This window comes from Lissotriton vulgaris, chromosome 5 (genome assembly GCF_964263255.1).
Source record: "Lissotriton vulgaris chromosome 5, aLisVul1.2, whole genome shotgun sequence".
NCBI lineage: Eukaryota > Metazoa > Chordata > Amphibia > Caudata > Salamandridae > Lissotriton > Lissotriton vulgaris.
The window spans coordinates 928,122,597-928,135,798 of NC_141693.1; the positions used below are offsets into that span (position 1 = coordinate 928,122,597).

General features: G+C 40.1%; 1 protein-coding gene across 1 annotated transcript in view; it reads right to left on the minus strand.

Moving 5' to 3' along the window:
- The window catches only part of INPP5A (inositol polyphosphate-5-phosphatase A), a 1,335,101-nt gene extending 1,323,780 nt beyond the window's left edge, over positions 1 to 11,321 (minus strand). The window contains exons 1-2 of the mRNA XM_086919541.1: positions 11,310 to 11,321; positions 10,571 to 10,612 (exon numbers count right to left, since the gene is read on the minus strand). Of these exons, the coding sequence (XP_086775667.1) occupies positions 10,571 to 10,612; positions 11,310 to 11,321 (54 nt within the window). The remainder of the gene's footprint in view (positions 1 to 10,570; positions 10,613 to 11,309) is intronic.
- Between the last annotated feature and the right edge of the window lie 1,881 nt (positions 11,322 to 13,202).

Sequence of the window (13,202 nt, forward strand, 5' to 3'; positions counted from 1 at the left end):
GATCGGTTTAACAGAGCTTGGAGGTTTGGGGTAAGCCTGTTCAAATCGTAAATGTTAATTTTCGGCCTCTCAACAGCACTCATACATGAACTCATTGACAAGACTCCCTTTTGTAGGACCCCTACCAAAATAAAATATTTGAGGATGTACAGCGAAGCTAATTATCTCAGACTGATGAATGATATTGTTACAGATTTTCAAAGCTGGCGCACACTATATATTTAATGGTTGGGAAGAATAACCGACATTAATCTGAGCATATTACCATGCTTGGTTTATATTTTCTAAACCCTCCCATTGAAATGCCTGGACAAGGATTTGCAGACCTTTCAGAAAGCTATAGACCGTTTTATCCGGGCAGGGAAATGAAAACACATATCTGGCGAAGGTATTGAAATTCCATAGCAAATCCGGGGGCCTGGGTCTAAATTCTTTGAATGATCCTTGTACGAATGCCGCTGTGTCCACATGGATGCTGTAGTGATAGACAGAGTCTAACAGGCAATTCCCTGGTTGCCCAAACCAGCACAGCTTCCAGTATGCTATTCAGAAATATTATGGCCCACTCTAGAGATATGGGATTCCCTCATGTGCATTTCTGACCCAACGTCATTTCAGTGTTCTTTTACCTCTGTGTTAGGCAATCTGGACTTTTCTTGCAGGCTTGTCATTCATGATTTTGAGGGGTGAAACAAGTAAGGCAGTTGAAGGCTGTGGGATTCGCTTCATGGAGATGAAATTAAATCTTTTCAACAATGGAAACAGGAATTGCTTATTAAAAAGAAATCGAACACATGTGACAGTGGGCTCTCCACCCTGAGAACAGGGCAACGGCTACTAGGCAGCCAACACCATGGGTAAAGTGTTTTCTGACATGCACATCCCTAGGGGCCTTATTTCCAACATCTATGCACCACTAGGAAGTGTGGGCCCACATCCAGTTTAGCCATATATAAGGCAAGGGCAGCGGACCTTGGGTATTCCTATAACATGGCAGATGATTTGGTCTGATATACCCTGCCTGTATGAAGGTGTCCACAATAGGGAGTCAATGTACAAACTTAAGACAAACTGGCATCTTATCCCACAAAGACTGAAACACATGTATGATCACACTGATGGCTGTGTGGCAGGATTTGTGGCAGGAAGGGAGGACTATGCACATTTGGTAGTCTTGCCTTTCTGAAATGAAATACCTAGTCAGACAAGGGACATGATATTCTGCCAAATTGGCAGGTAACTACTTGTGTTTTTGTTTAAATGCATTAGGTAATTAATTTAACCTTCATAAATGTTACATTTTAAAAGTAAAAACGTTTTAGAATAATTATTTTTAGATAAGGGGAATGTATAGTTAAAGTACTACTGTTTGTGAGATTCATGGGTGGGTTTGAGGTCTGTTGTTTGCATATTTTTATAATACATATTTCTAAAATCATTCATTTCATTTTTTTAAATAATATATTTCAAATATTATTTTGACATTTTAAGGGGACATCTTAATGTTTGAGTATATTGGATGTGACTTTCCCACATATATGTCATGAGTGATGTCACTGACCATGTCATGAGTGATGTAATATGTGACATCATCAGCAGTGCATTGCAGGCACGCAAGTTATAGTGAGTCCAACTAACTATAACGTGGGAATTTCAATGGTTTTATGTCAGTAAAATTTCCAGCTAACTATAACTGGTGTGAAACCTATGGTTTTTTCAGTGAATTTAATAGGTTTTTTAAATGCTAATTCTTAACTATAACTGGTGTGAAACATATGGTTTTTTCAGTGAATAGATATATATATATATACATTTTGGTTTAACTTTTGGCTGCACTGCGCTCGAGGCTTGAACTGAGAGGGACGTGTAGGAGTGCGCAGGACTTTTTATCTACGTGCATACCTCACTTCACTTCTGCATCTTCACCTTCTACTCTGCCTGCCGTCCCCTGGAATACTCGCCAGTAGCACTGTCTTCTGGGAGTTGAAGTTTCCTTTTGTGCCACCATGGTCGAATCAACATGTGACTTGGGGGCGGGAGCTTACTTACCTTCCAATGAGGGTGGTACTGGACATATTGAAGATGCAGGTGGGGTCATCACGTGTCAGCAACAGCAACCGAAGAAGGCTTACTGCCGAAATGCATTTTGCTACGCTGTCTTTCAATAAACGGCTCCTGCACAGTTCCCTCGTGTGGCCTCTTCTCCTTTCCTAAACTGCGAGGAGTGCTGTTTTTTATATTATATATATATATATATATATATGTATATATATATATATATATATATATATTAATCCAACCTCGTCTCGTAATTTCTATGTCTTTTGAAAAAGACCAGCGCAGACCCAAAATAATTTTCAGTGCTTAAGTTTATTTCGCCGATGCCACCATGTTTTGCGTTTCGGGAGATCCCTCCCTTGATCACATGACATCTCAGTGATTTTTTCGTTTCCTTTTAAAGTGCTAGTGCAGCTCTAATATCATAGACATAGAACCATACTCTATACTTGTATGTCTTTTACATTAACAATTTCAGCATAAATGCATAAGTATCATCATGTTTTAAATAAAAACAGGTTTACATGATATCACAATTGTGTATATAAATTAATAGCTGCTTAAATGCATTAAAAGACTAAAAGTATTTCGCTATGTCTAAAAACACCCTATATCCTAAGTGAAAAGATAAATAATTAAATGTGCAAGACCAGTGACAGTGCAAATACCATAAAGTTTCTTTCTTTCTTTTCACAAGAGCAAAACATCTATTACAACTAAAGTGACCTGTGCTATGTTCCTTTAAGGTGCTATGCTAAGGACAATGGGACATCTATTCTACGTATTCGTTGCATCAAGGATCAATACAGTTATAAAACCAATGTTAATTGCCAGAAATATAAATATTTTCTCTACAATAGGTCTTAAAATCAACCCTAAATCGATAAAACATATAAATAGTAATGTCCTAAAATCCTACTCACATACTAAAAGAACAGTGATAGTGGAGAAAGTGAATTGATATTTCATACTTGTTTTTACATCTCTAAAACATCCAATAAATATGCCTCTGTGCTCAATATAAATCTAACCTGTGTATGTATATAATTATTGTATACATTTATATCAAAATATCATGAAATGGGTTCATAAATAGAAATAAATATACAAATTATCATTATTATACACATACTATCATAGTTTGAAAAATTGATAAATAGAATTCATTACAAAAATGTATACAGATCCTCCGTGTTGTTCAAGAGCCTGGGGTGCTTGGAGTCAAATCTAAGTATATACAATGTTTCTAGACTCCTTAACCTGGCTTCCCTATTTCCACCCCTCTTAGTAGGAAGTATAGCATCTATCACATAGTATTTCAGAAATTTGGGATCGCTGTTGTGACTTTGTTTAAAATGTCTGGCTACCGGGTAGCTTTCCTCATTATTGCAGATAGCTCTAATGTGCTGCAAAATTCTTTTGTGTGCAGGCAATTTCGTGCTTCCTATGTATTTTAAATTGCAGCTACATGTAAGCACATAGACGGCATATTCTGTTTTGCACGTCAAATGTAAGTTAATTTTATCAATGCCTGGATCAAAAGCTGTTTTATAGCTGGTGGTATTTACTCCATATTGGCATGCCTTGCACACAGAGCATTTGTAAAAGCCTTTTCTAGCCCTTAGCCAGCTGTTTTCAGGCCTGGCCTCAATACTGCTTTTTACCAATGAAGACCCCATACTGTTGGTTTTTCTGAAGGACACCAAAGGATTTGTAGGAAGGGTTCCTCCTATTATAGGGTCACTTTTGATAATGGGCCAATTTTTTCGCACAATCCCTCTGATTTGCTTTTCCTGTCTCGAAAAGTTGAGAATAAGCCTAACTGGTTCCTCAGCTCCAGATTTTTCCTTATGTCTGTTTTTGTATTTCAGCAGATCCCTTCTACTCAGTGATTTAGATTTGTTGATGGCTGACTCTATTACCTTGGAGCTGTACCCTCTATTTAGAAACCTAACCTTACATTCTTGCAGTTTGTTATTGCAGTCTTCTTCTTCACTGCAAATCCGTCGAATGCGGAGCATTTCACCATACGGTATGCTCCTGATTAAATGAGACGGATGAGCACTAGAGGCATGCAATAAAGTATTGCCGGCCGTAGGTTTTCGGTACAAGGATGTAGTCAGTTTGTCCCCTTCTACCTTGATCTGTACATCTAGAAAGGTTACAGTGGACTTGCTAATATCAGCTGTAAAATGGAGGTTAACTGTATTGTCATTCAATTTTTCAATGAACTCTGAAGCGCTTGCCAGGTCCCTATCCCAAACTATAAACAAATCATCAATGTATCGCAGCCATGTGACTACATTAGTGTTGTATATAAGTTCATCCTGCTGCCTGAGGACCAGCTCCTCCCACCAGCCCATAAACAAACAGGCGTAACTGGGGGAGAAGCTGGCCCCCATAGCAACACCCTGAATCTGCTGATACATTTTACCATCAAATAGAAAAAAATTATTTTCAAGACAAAATTGCAGCATTCTAAAAATCATTTTGGAATGATGAGCTGCTGGCTAAGAAATATTCTACCGCTCTTAGACCATCTTGATTTTTGATACACGTATATAAACTTGAAACATCTAGTGCCAGCATTAAGAAGGACGGTTGCCATTTGATAAATTGGATTTTAGTTAGGAAGTCACTAGTGTCTTGCACGAAAGATTTGAGGCCCTTAACATAATCCTGTAGAAACGAGTCTATATATCTAGATACATTTTCCAACAGGCCATCGCATGCTGCAATGATGGGACGTCCCGGAGGCTTGGTTGGATGTTTAGCAGTCCCAAGCTCTTCCAAGCCAATAAATGTGCAAACAGAGCCTCCTGTGTATCCTTAAATCTTGTATATGCAACCTTCCGATAGCAGTCCGTATTGTTGAACTGGCTATAGGCCTCCTCCATATAGTCATTGCGTGGCCATAAAACCAAGTTTCTTCCCTTGTCAGAGTTCCTTATAATGATTTGTTCATTTTCTTTCAATTTTTTAATTAGCTGCTCATATTGCCTTTCCTGATTTGTGATTTTCCTCCTTGAATTTACAGTTGTGGTACTGAGTTTCTTGACTTGCGCCACCAGTTGCTCACTAAAAACATCGATTGAGTCATGAGCCATAATAGGAACAAATTTAGATTTTTGTTTGAATGACGTTATAGGTTTGACATTAGTTCCAGTAATTTGTGATGGCTGTATTTCCGATTCATCCTGCGATTGGTTTTCCCTCAGTCCTTCCAGGCCCTTCATTTCATAAAGGAGGTCATAATCTGTTCCTCCCAACCCCCTGAAAGCTGGATTTTGTGGTGTTGTTATATCCGCTGAGTCTTCCTGGGTGCCTCGTGACTGATGGAACTTTTTTAATTTTAATTTTCGGATGAATCTGTATATGTCAGCTCGTGTTTGGGTGTAGCTGAAATTTGATTCCGGACAGTAGGACAAGCCTAGGGATAAAAGTTGTTGTTCTGCTGCGGAGAGGTCAATGCCTGCTAAGTTGATGATGGTGTTTTTATTATCAGTCTCTAAAGTTTCTGATAAAGGGACCTCAATAGTAGTATAATTTACCTGCGGGCTCTGTCCCTTCCCCGCTTGGCTACTCCTTCTCCTGGGTTTCCTACGGGCCCTCCTCCTCCTTGTTGCCCTATTTTGTTTTGTCCCTTGGTTTGCGACCTCAGAGTATCCCTGCGGCTGCTTTTTAAAATTTCCAACTCTTCCCCCAACGTGAGCTTGATGTTGGGTTGGGTCGGTCTTGCTCCCACATTGTCAGACTCAGAACCGCTGTCTATTGCAGAACTGAGTTCCGAACCTGATGGTGATTCCGTTATCGCTTGATTTGTATGCGCTGAAGCTGAAGCTTGACCAGATCTGTGCCCCAAACGTTTATTTGCAGTAACCACCCGCATGGAGTCATACCTTCTAGCGAAGGTGAAGATTTGTCCGTTCAAGTAGTCATCTCTATCACGTCTGAATTTATAACTTTTTCTATTTTTTATTTTTTATTCTTCTTTATTGAGACGTTTTTCCATTTCATCCACCATTTTGGTTTTACACTGGGGATCACCTTGTGGTTCTATCTCCTTTTCTAAGAGCTCAGTTTTATCCTGTAAACGTTTTCTGTCGATCTCAGCATAGCGTACTAATATTTCCACTAATTTGCGAGATGATTCGAGATTACATTCTCCCCATTCCGCCATCATTGCTGGGTTGGGGGGCTCATAACTGGGAGAAATCATGATGCGGAGGCCCCTTGGTATCCTGCCCACGTCCAAATATCGCTGGATGGACATTGCCTCCCACCATTTTGCTTGCTCCTGCCGTTTTAACTTTTCCAGAGCTTTAAAACTGTCCCTTAGTCCTTTGCTTTTATCCTCTGGACCCTGAATGGTCACATTGCTTGCCCCTTGTGCTTCATTTGGGGTGTCTTCAAACAGCCCTTTGGCTGCCAATTCCCGACTTCTGAGTGTGCTTGCGGACATATTCGGCTCTTTAGGGTAAACACTTGCGCTGAAAAATGCTCCTCCGTCCTAATATCGTACCACATATATATACCTCCTCAACAAATATTGGAGTTCATAATTCTCTCAGACCCTGCTTTCCTTTAATCTTCGGTATTGGTTATTTTCCTGCTAACCTGTTTGACCTTTTGCTCTTCCTTTACTCTTTTTTTTGTGTACCACGGCCTTAGCTCTCCCTGGTTTCTCATGTATCCTATCAGCTCTATTTTCTGTGCCGTAAGCTGCTTTCTGGCTTTCTCCTCTGTTTTTTGTCTATTTGTTATGGACCCCTCCTCAACTACCCTTTGCCCCTCCCACTACAATTTGTTCTTCCTGTTTATATTTTGTGTTCTGAGTAGTTACCTCCATTTTATTATTTAAATGTATATAACTTGTGAATCATCAGAATTCTGCCTTCTCCTGACTTAATGGTGAGATTTGCTTGTCCCTGATTGTAGATTTTGCTCTGAACTATTGTTTCCTGTATATTTTGCTTGCTCTGATACCTCTGGGTCTAGCCAGTGCTATATAAAACCTTACAAATACATAAATAAATTAACAATTATATACTCTTTCCCTAGTGGATGTTAGTTACATTGACATAAGAATAATACAGCTGAACCCACCAATTTAAGACGGCATGAAGTTTTGCCAATGTATGTTAGATTGGAGTTAGAATAACAGATACTACAGTACACTATAGTAATGTAACTATTTTCTCCAGTGTCCGTTAGACTAAACTTCGAATAGTAAATCTGATTCTTCCCCTGCTCAAAAAAGTCTTGCTGAACTGTACCTAAAGTGACGTGTTTGAATATTTTCTTATTTTTCCAAGGTTTTTGGACTGGGGTTTTATTACTACTGTATTTATTTAAATATGTTTTATTAATAATTTAAGTGTGTTTAAAATTATTTATTTTTAAGACAGTATACTTGTTTTATTTTTTTAAACTGTGCTTTGTTTTTTAAATTACTCTATCATTTGCATTAGCACTTGTCATATATTAGTTTCAGTAACTTATTTCTCAAGTTTATTTTTAATTGTTTCATAATTATGTTGCTAGCTTATAACTAATTAATACAAATTATGCGGGCGTATAATAATATTGTATTTATTTATAACCTATATTATTCCGATTCATTTTTTTAATGAACAATTATGTTTTTCATACATGTATTTTAATATACACATTAATTAAATATATTACAGTTTTTAAAAAAGTCAATAGTTATGTCCACAATATTTTTGTAGTTGACAGTCTTAAACTTTCCATTCTTCATATTCTTTCTAAAATATTTCTCTATGGCAATAATGTAGGTCATTACTGTGTCATACAACCAGTTTTATTGCCTATGTGCACACTAGATCCCTTAGGATGGTATTTTTACCTCTACTTCTGTTGATCAATTATAAAGTGACTAATTCAAAGAAACTTGTAGCCTGTTAAGACAGGTAATGTATGTAAACTTCTAATCTTTACCATCACATAATTGTCAATTCTTTAAAAAAATACGACCACACGACGCAGGAATTGAATTGAATAGGAACTCCATCTCATACATACCAGAGATTATAAGTGCAAGTTCAACTTTCAGTGCTAATTCGGTCCTTTGAGAAACACATGATTGTAAAATTGTTGGGAAATAACAGAAATGTAGGTGCTGTAAAGAACTTGGTATGTCTTCATAAAATATAAAACACACTTGAGCTTCAAATGTTGGTGATAATGCAAAATACAGTTGTTGGGGATATTAGGTGTGGATGCACAGACACTATGAACATAACATTTTGTAATCAATATTATCAATAAATATATCTTTGTATAAATCCTAATGATCGTTGCAACACAACATAAGAGTTTAAGGGTCTGATTACGAGTTTGGCGGTCCTACAACGGTGGTGCACTTGCACCATCTGCTGTAGAACCACCAAATCAGTGGTGCAACCGCCTGTTTGATCAGGAGTTAAATCCGGGTCTAGGAGACAGTGTTGTGGCGGTCTGACTGTGGTGGTCTGCAAGGCTCTTAGAAGAGCCTATAATGCAAACCGCTGCAGTCAGACCGCTGATTGCACCTTCCTGCACAGTGTGGCATACATGCCACACCATGCTGGAAGTGGGGGTGCAAATAAAGAGAGTTACTACATGTGCCCCCCCTCTGCCTGCACTCTGTTGCACTTTGTTGCCTTTGCACCACCCTTTTAATGACTGGATGACGCCTTGAAAAGGGCAAGGATGATGCAACTCGTAATATGCTACGGCGATGCTGGCAATGGCTCTGCCAGCATATTACAGCCGGTTGCAGACCGCCGGCCGAGTGGAATACTTGATCCCGGCGGTGCCAGCTGTCTTGTTGCGGTTTTGCAGTTGTGGCAGTGGTCGGACCACCACCACGAGTTACAAACTTGTAATAAGGCCCTTAGTCTGGCTGTCAAACTAAAATGCATTAACAATTTACAAAAGCTGCAGAAAAAATGCCTTGTATCTTGTACACTAAAGGGTTACATAATTCCCCCCCCCCCCGCAGTTTAATTCAGCCTGCCCCAGGCAACAGAATGTTGTCATACCATCTCTGCTTATCCTTACAGCTTCCATGTGTGCTTATTATTTGAATTGGCCCTCTGATTACAGAAGTACCTATAGTCAGATATCCTTCAACTGGGCCCGCGGCCAGATCTTTGAATAGCCGTACTATTTTAGATTTATGACAGTATTTCAGTAATCAATTGAGTCAATCTCAATTCTAGTGAAATAAATCTATTAAGTGGAAATGGTAGAGAAGACTCTCATGGGCCTGGAACTCCTCTTCACTCAACCAAAAACTGCTGTTAACTATAAATGTCACCATTTAGATGCAGATTATCATGTGATACCTCAGGATCCTGCTATGATGTAATTGTGTTACATAATTGTACTGCATTACTCCTCAACTACTCAATACTGCTCTTGGTAAAAGATACTGGATATGACTATGCAACCGACAAGGTATTTATCCTACTCAAATGTGGGCCATCCTAACATGCCATGTCCTCCTAAAATTAAATGAATCTGGATATTTGAAGTCTCAAATATCAATAGTAGCAGCATCTTTCAAAGAAAATACTTTTTCCACTTTCTAGATGCCTATTTTGAGAGTTTGTCTACTTTGCCATAGAATCTAAGGCATAAGGGAATGGTTTATAATAGGCTCTATCCGATTCCAAACAGATTAATCAGAAATCTATTAATTTCCTGTGTCTAATGTGCTGAGTTTGTTTACGAACAGGGGGCACTAAATGTAAGCACTAGAACATAAAACCCCTTAGGAACCTGGCAGAAAGCGCCAAACCAGTTTGTAATAATTCCATCTTAGGCTTCAGCATTTTGTTAGAGGTTTAAGGGCTGCATCGATTTGAGCGCCTATCCCTGTATTCATTTTTTAATAGCCCTTTTTTCCATGTAATGTAGAACAAGGGTTTCAGACATATCAAGTTATGATCACTACAGTAGTCAATGACATTAGTCACTGCTTGCCACCTGTCTCCCAAGCTTATCCGCAGGCAAGGGTGCACCAGTAGAATAGTGGCTAATCACATGGCTTCTAAAGTATGTTAAATTTGTGGATCTTACATTAAAGATTGGGTTCTTTCGAATGATCGTTCTTCTTCCAGAAGAGTACTATGATAAAGATATTTGCTTTTTGTACATTTGCAGCCATAACAAACCTAATCAATCATTAACAAACAGGTTGTAGTTTACCCATTTAAAAACATGAAAGATTAACCAGAAAAAAATGGTATCCGTTTTGCACACAAATGAACATGCTTTTTATCTGATTGAAAGAGATTAGATAAAGTTTTTGAGAACAAATTAATACACTTCCTTAACACATCTAATGGTATATTTGACATCACACCACTAATAAAAAAAAACAAATAAGATTCCCTACAAGTAGGTACTAATTAAAATAATGCAACACACAACCCTTTGCCAAAGTTAATAAATTAAAAAAGAAGTAGCAATGTGTAACAATCGCTTTTCTAATTATTCTTACCTGATAAAACTCTCGCAGCCAACTTTTTTGTAAGTTTTCCGTCTGAAAAAGAAAACAAATATAATGGGTTAGTTGAGGAATGCCTGCACAGTCTTTTGGAATTTGAACTGAAAAACTGAATAGCTTCTACAAATTTTTTTTAATTAACATATACATTTTATTAAGCCATGTTTCTTCCCCTATTTAAAAGAACGCAATAGCACAGCTACCTGGAGAAAACGTGCAAATCGATTTCCTCTGCATTCAGATTCAATTCACCAAGGGGACAGTGTGCCTAAAGGAGGGACCTGCCGGGGCTCTGAGTACAGCACTGCTGAGCCTGGGCTGGGCTCTTCATGAATAGCAAATCTTAGGGACCACGCCCAATGTGTAACTAAGGGTCTGATTTAGATCTCAGCGGATGGGTTACTCCGTCACAACGGTGACAGATATCCCATCCGCCGAAATATAAATCCCATTATATCCTTTTTGGATGTTGTAACGGAATAACCTGTCCGCCAAGATTTAAATCAGGTCCTCAGCATTCATTGGCTTCCATAAGCCATATACTCACAGGGTCCAGATTATGTCAGCTATGAAGATGTATTTTAGGCTTCACTCAAAATAATCTTCCAGCAGCCCACACACGGCAAAGATAAGCTATTTATAGACAGGATAGCAAGATCAGGTGACCTGCTCAGGTCCCATCCTTTTATAGATTTTCCAAAGCTAAGGGGTGGGGCAAAGAAAGGAGCATCACCCATTTAATCATGTTGGATCCTGCAAAGGGCCAAAGGCAAGAATCCCTATAGGTCCCATCTCAGATAATCTAAAATCATGCATTTTTGCTCACTGGACCATCTGCATTTATGCATGCAAACGCCACAGCCTTACTCAGCACTCCTGCACACAAATCCCAACAGCTTCATCCGCATACCCCCTCATCAGCAGTAGACTTTACAGCTCATGTTCATTGTTGCATACCCTCCAGCACAACATGCCACATACATAGCAGGCCCTAATCTCACCCTAGCTAGACACTCTAATCATCACTGAAAAAAGGCTTGTGAACACCTTCACTTACTTCAGTGTCCTTAATCCCACAGGCTACATAACACAGTACAGAGGCTGCAAGCAAAAGACATGGATGCCCTACAATAATCCGCAAGACACAATTGCTATGAAACCTCCAGGTAACTTATCTCCTCCAACTCAATGCCCCTGCTCCTAATGCCAGATGACAGTTTCCAATTACATTTTTCCAAGCCCCAAATGAAAATGTTAGCCATGTGTTAGATTTGGGGGTCTCTGGTTGGCACAGGTAGGTACGTGTGACAAACAGGGACCCTCTCCTCTAGTCATGGAAAGGGGATTACACACCTAAAATAACCCCTGCTCACCCTCTAGGTTGCGTGGCGCAAGCAGTCAAGGCTTATTTCAGAGGTGTTGTAAGTTAAGCATTTGTGACCACATACAGTAACCCAGTGACAACACTACAATTGGACACCACACATGTTTTATATAAAAAATAAGTAGACTTTATATAGAGTTACCACAAGACCATAAACAACAAAAATACACACTATGATTACTTTAAGATGGTAGATTTAAGCTTAGTTCAGTTCAGTTCTTAGATGCAACACTGCGTCAATGTACCTTAAGTTGCGTTGCGCTTCCACGACAAGCAATGTCGCAGCGATGGGAAATGCTGCAAAAGTCAGGTGCAAAGAAATAAAGACGTGAAGATCTTCCAGATGCGGCATGCTTCTCGGGGATGTGAGAAACTCTTGGTTCGATGCGTGGACTGCAGCGGCGACACACTTACGATGCGATGGCAACAGCTCCAGCGGCGACTCTCTTCTCCACGATGCGTGAAGCTTCCGCTCGATGCGACAACTACAGCGGCGACATTCAAGATGTGACGGCAGCCGCTCCAACGGCGGCACGCTTCTCGGGGATGCGAGGTGCTCTTGGTCAATGCGGTGCAATGCGATAGTTTCAGTGGCGACACCCTCCGGCTTCGGAGTTGCGACGGCAGGCACTGCGACAGTGACACGCTCCGACCTCATTGGGAGATTCTTCTCCTGATGCGGTGCAGTGCGACAACCACAGCGGCGACACCCTCCTCTTTCGGAGTTGCGACGGCAGCAGCAGCGACGGCGACATGCTTCCTCTTCGTTGCAGCACGCTTCTCTCCGATGCGGCGACAGTTCTAGCGCCGACACCCTCCTTGCTCCGGAGTTGCGCCGGCAGGCACAGCAACGGCGACACGCTTCTTCTCGTTGAGTCGCGTTTCCAGCTCCTTGTGACACGCAGTTCCTCAGAAGACCCAAAACAGCAGCAGGCACTCCCAAAAGAACTCCGGGGAGCTGGGAGGTGAAGCATGTTGTCCCTGAGACTTCAGTAGGGGGCAAGCTCTTTTCTAAGCCCTTGGAGATCCTTCACAAGTTGAAAGCTAAGTACACAAAGTTCCTTTCTCCTTCCTTTGGCAGTAAGGCAACCACTGCAGGCCAATCCCCCAAGCAGTTCTTCAGCTTGGGAATAGCCTCTCCTCAGTTTCTTCAGGTTCTTATCCTCAGTAAAGGTTTCTTCTTGTAATCCAAAAGTGATCTAATTTCTTGAGAGCAGGGTCCCAATATTTATACCCCAAAAT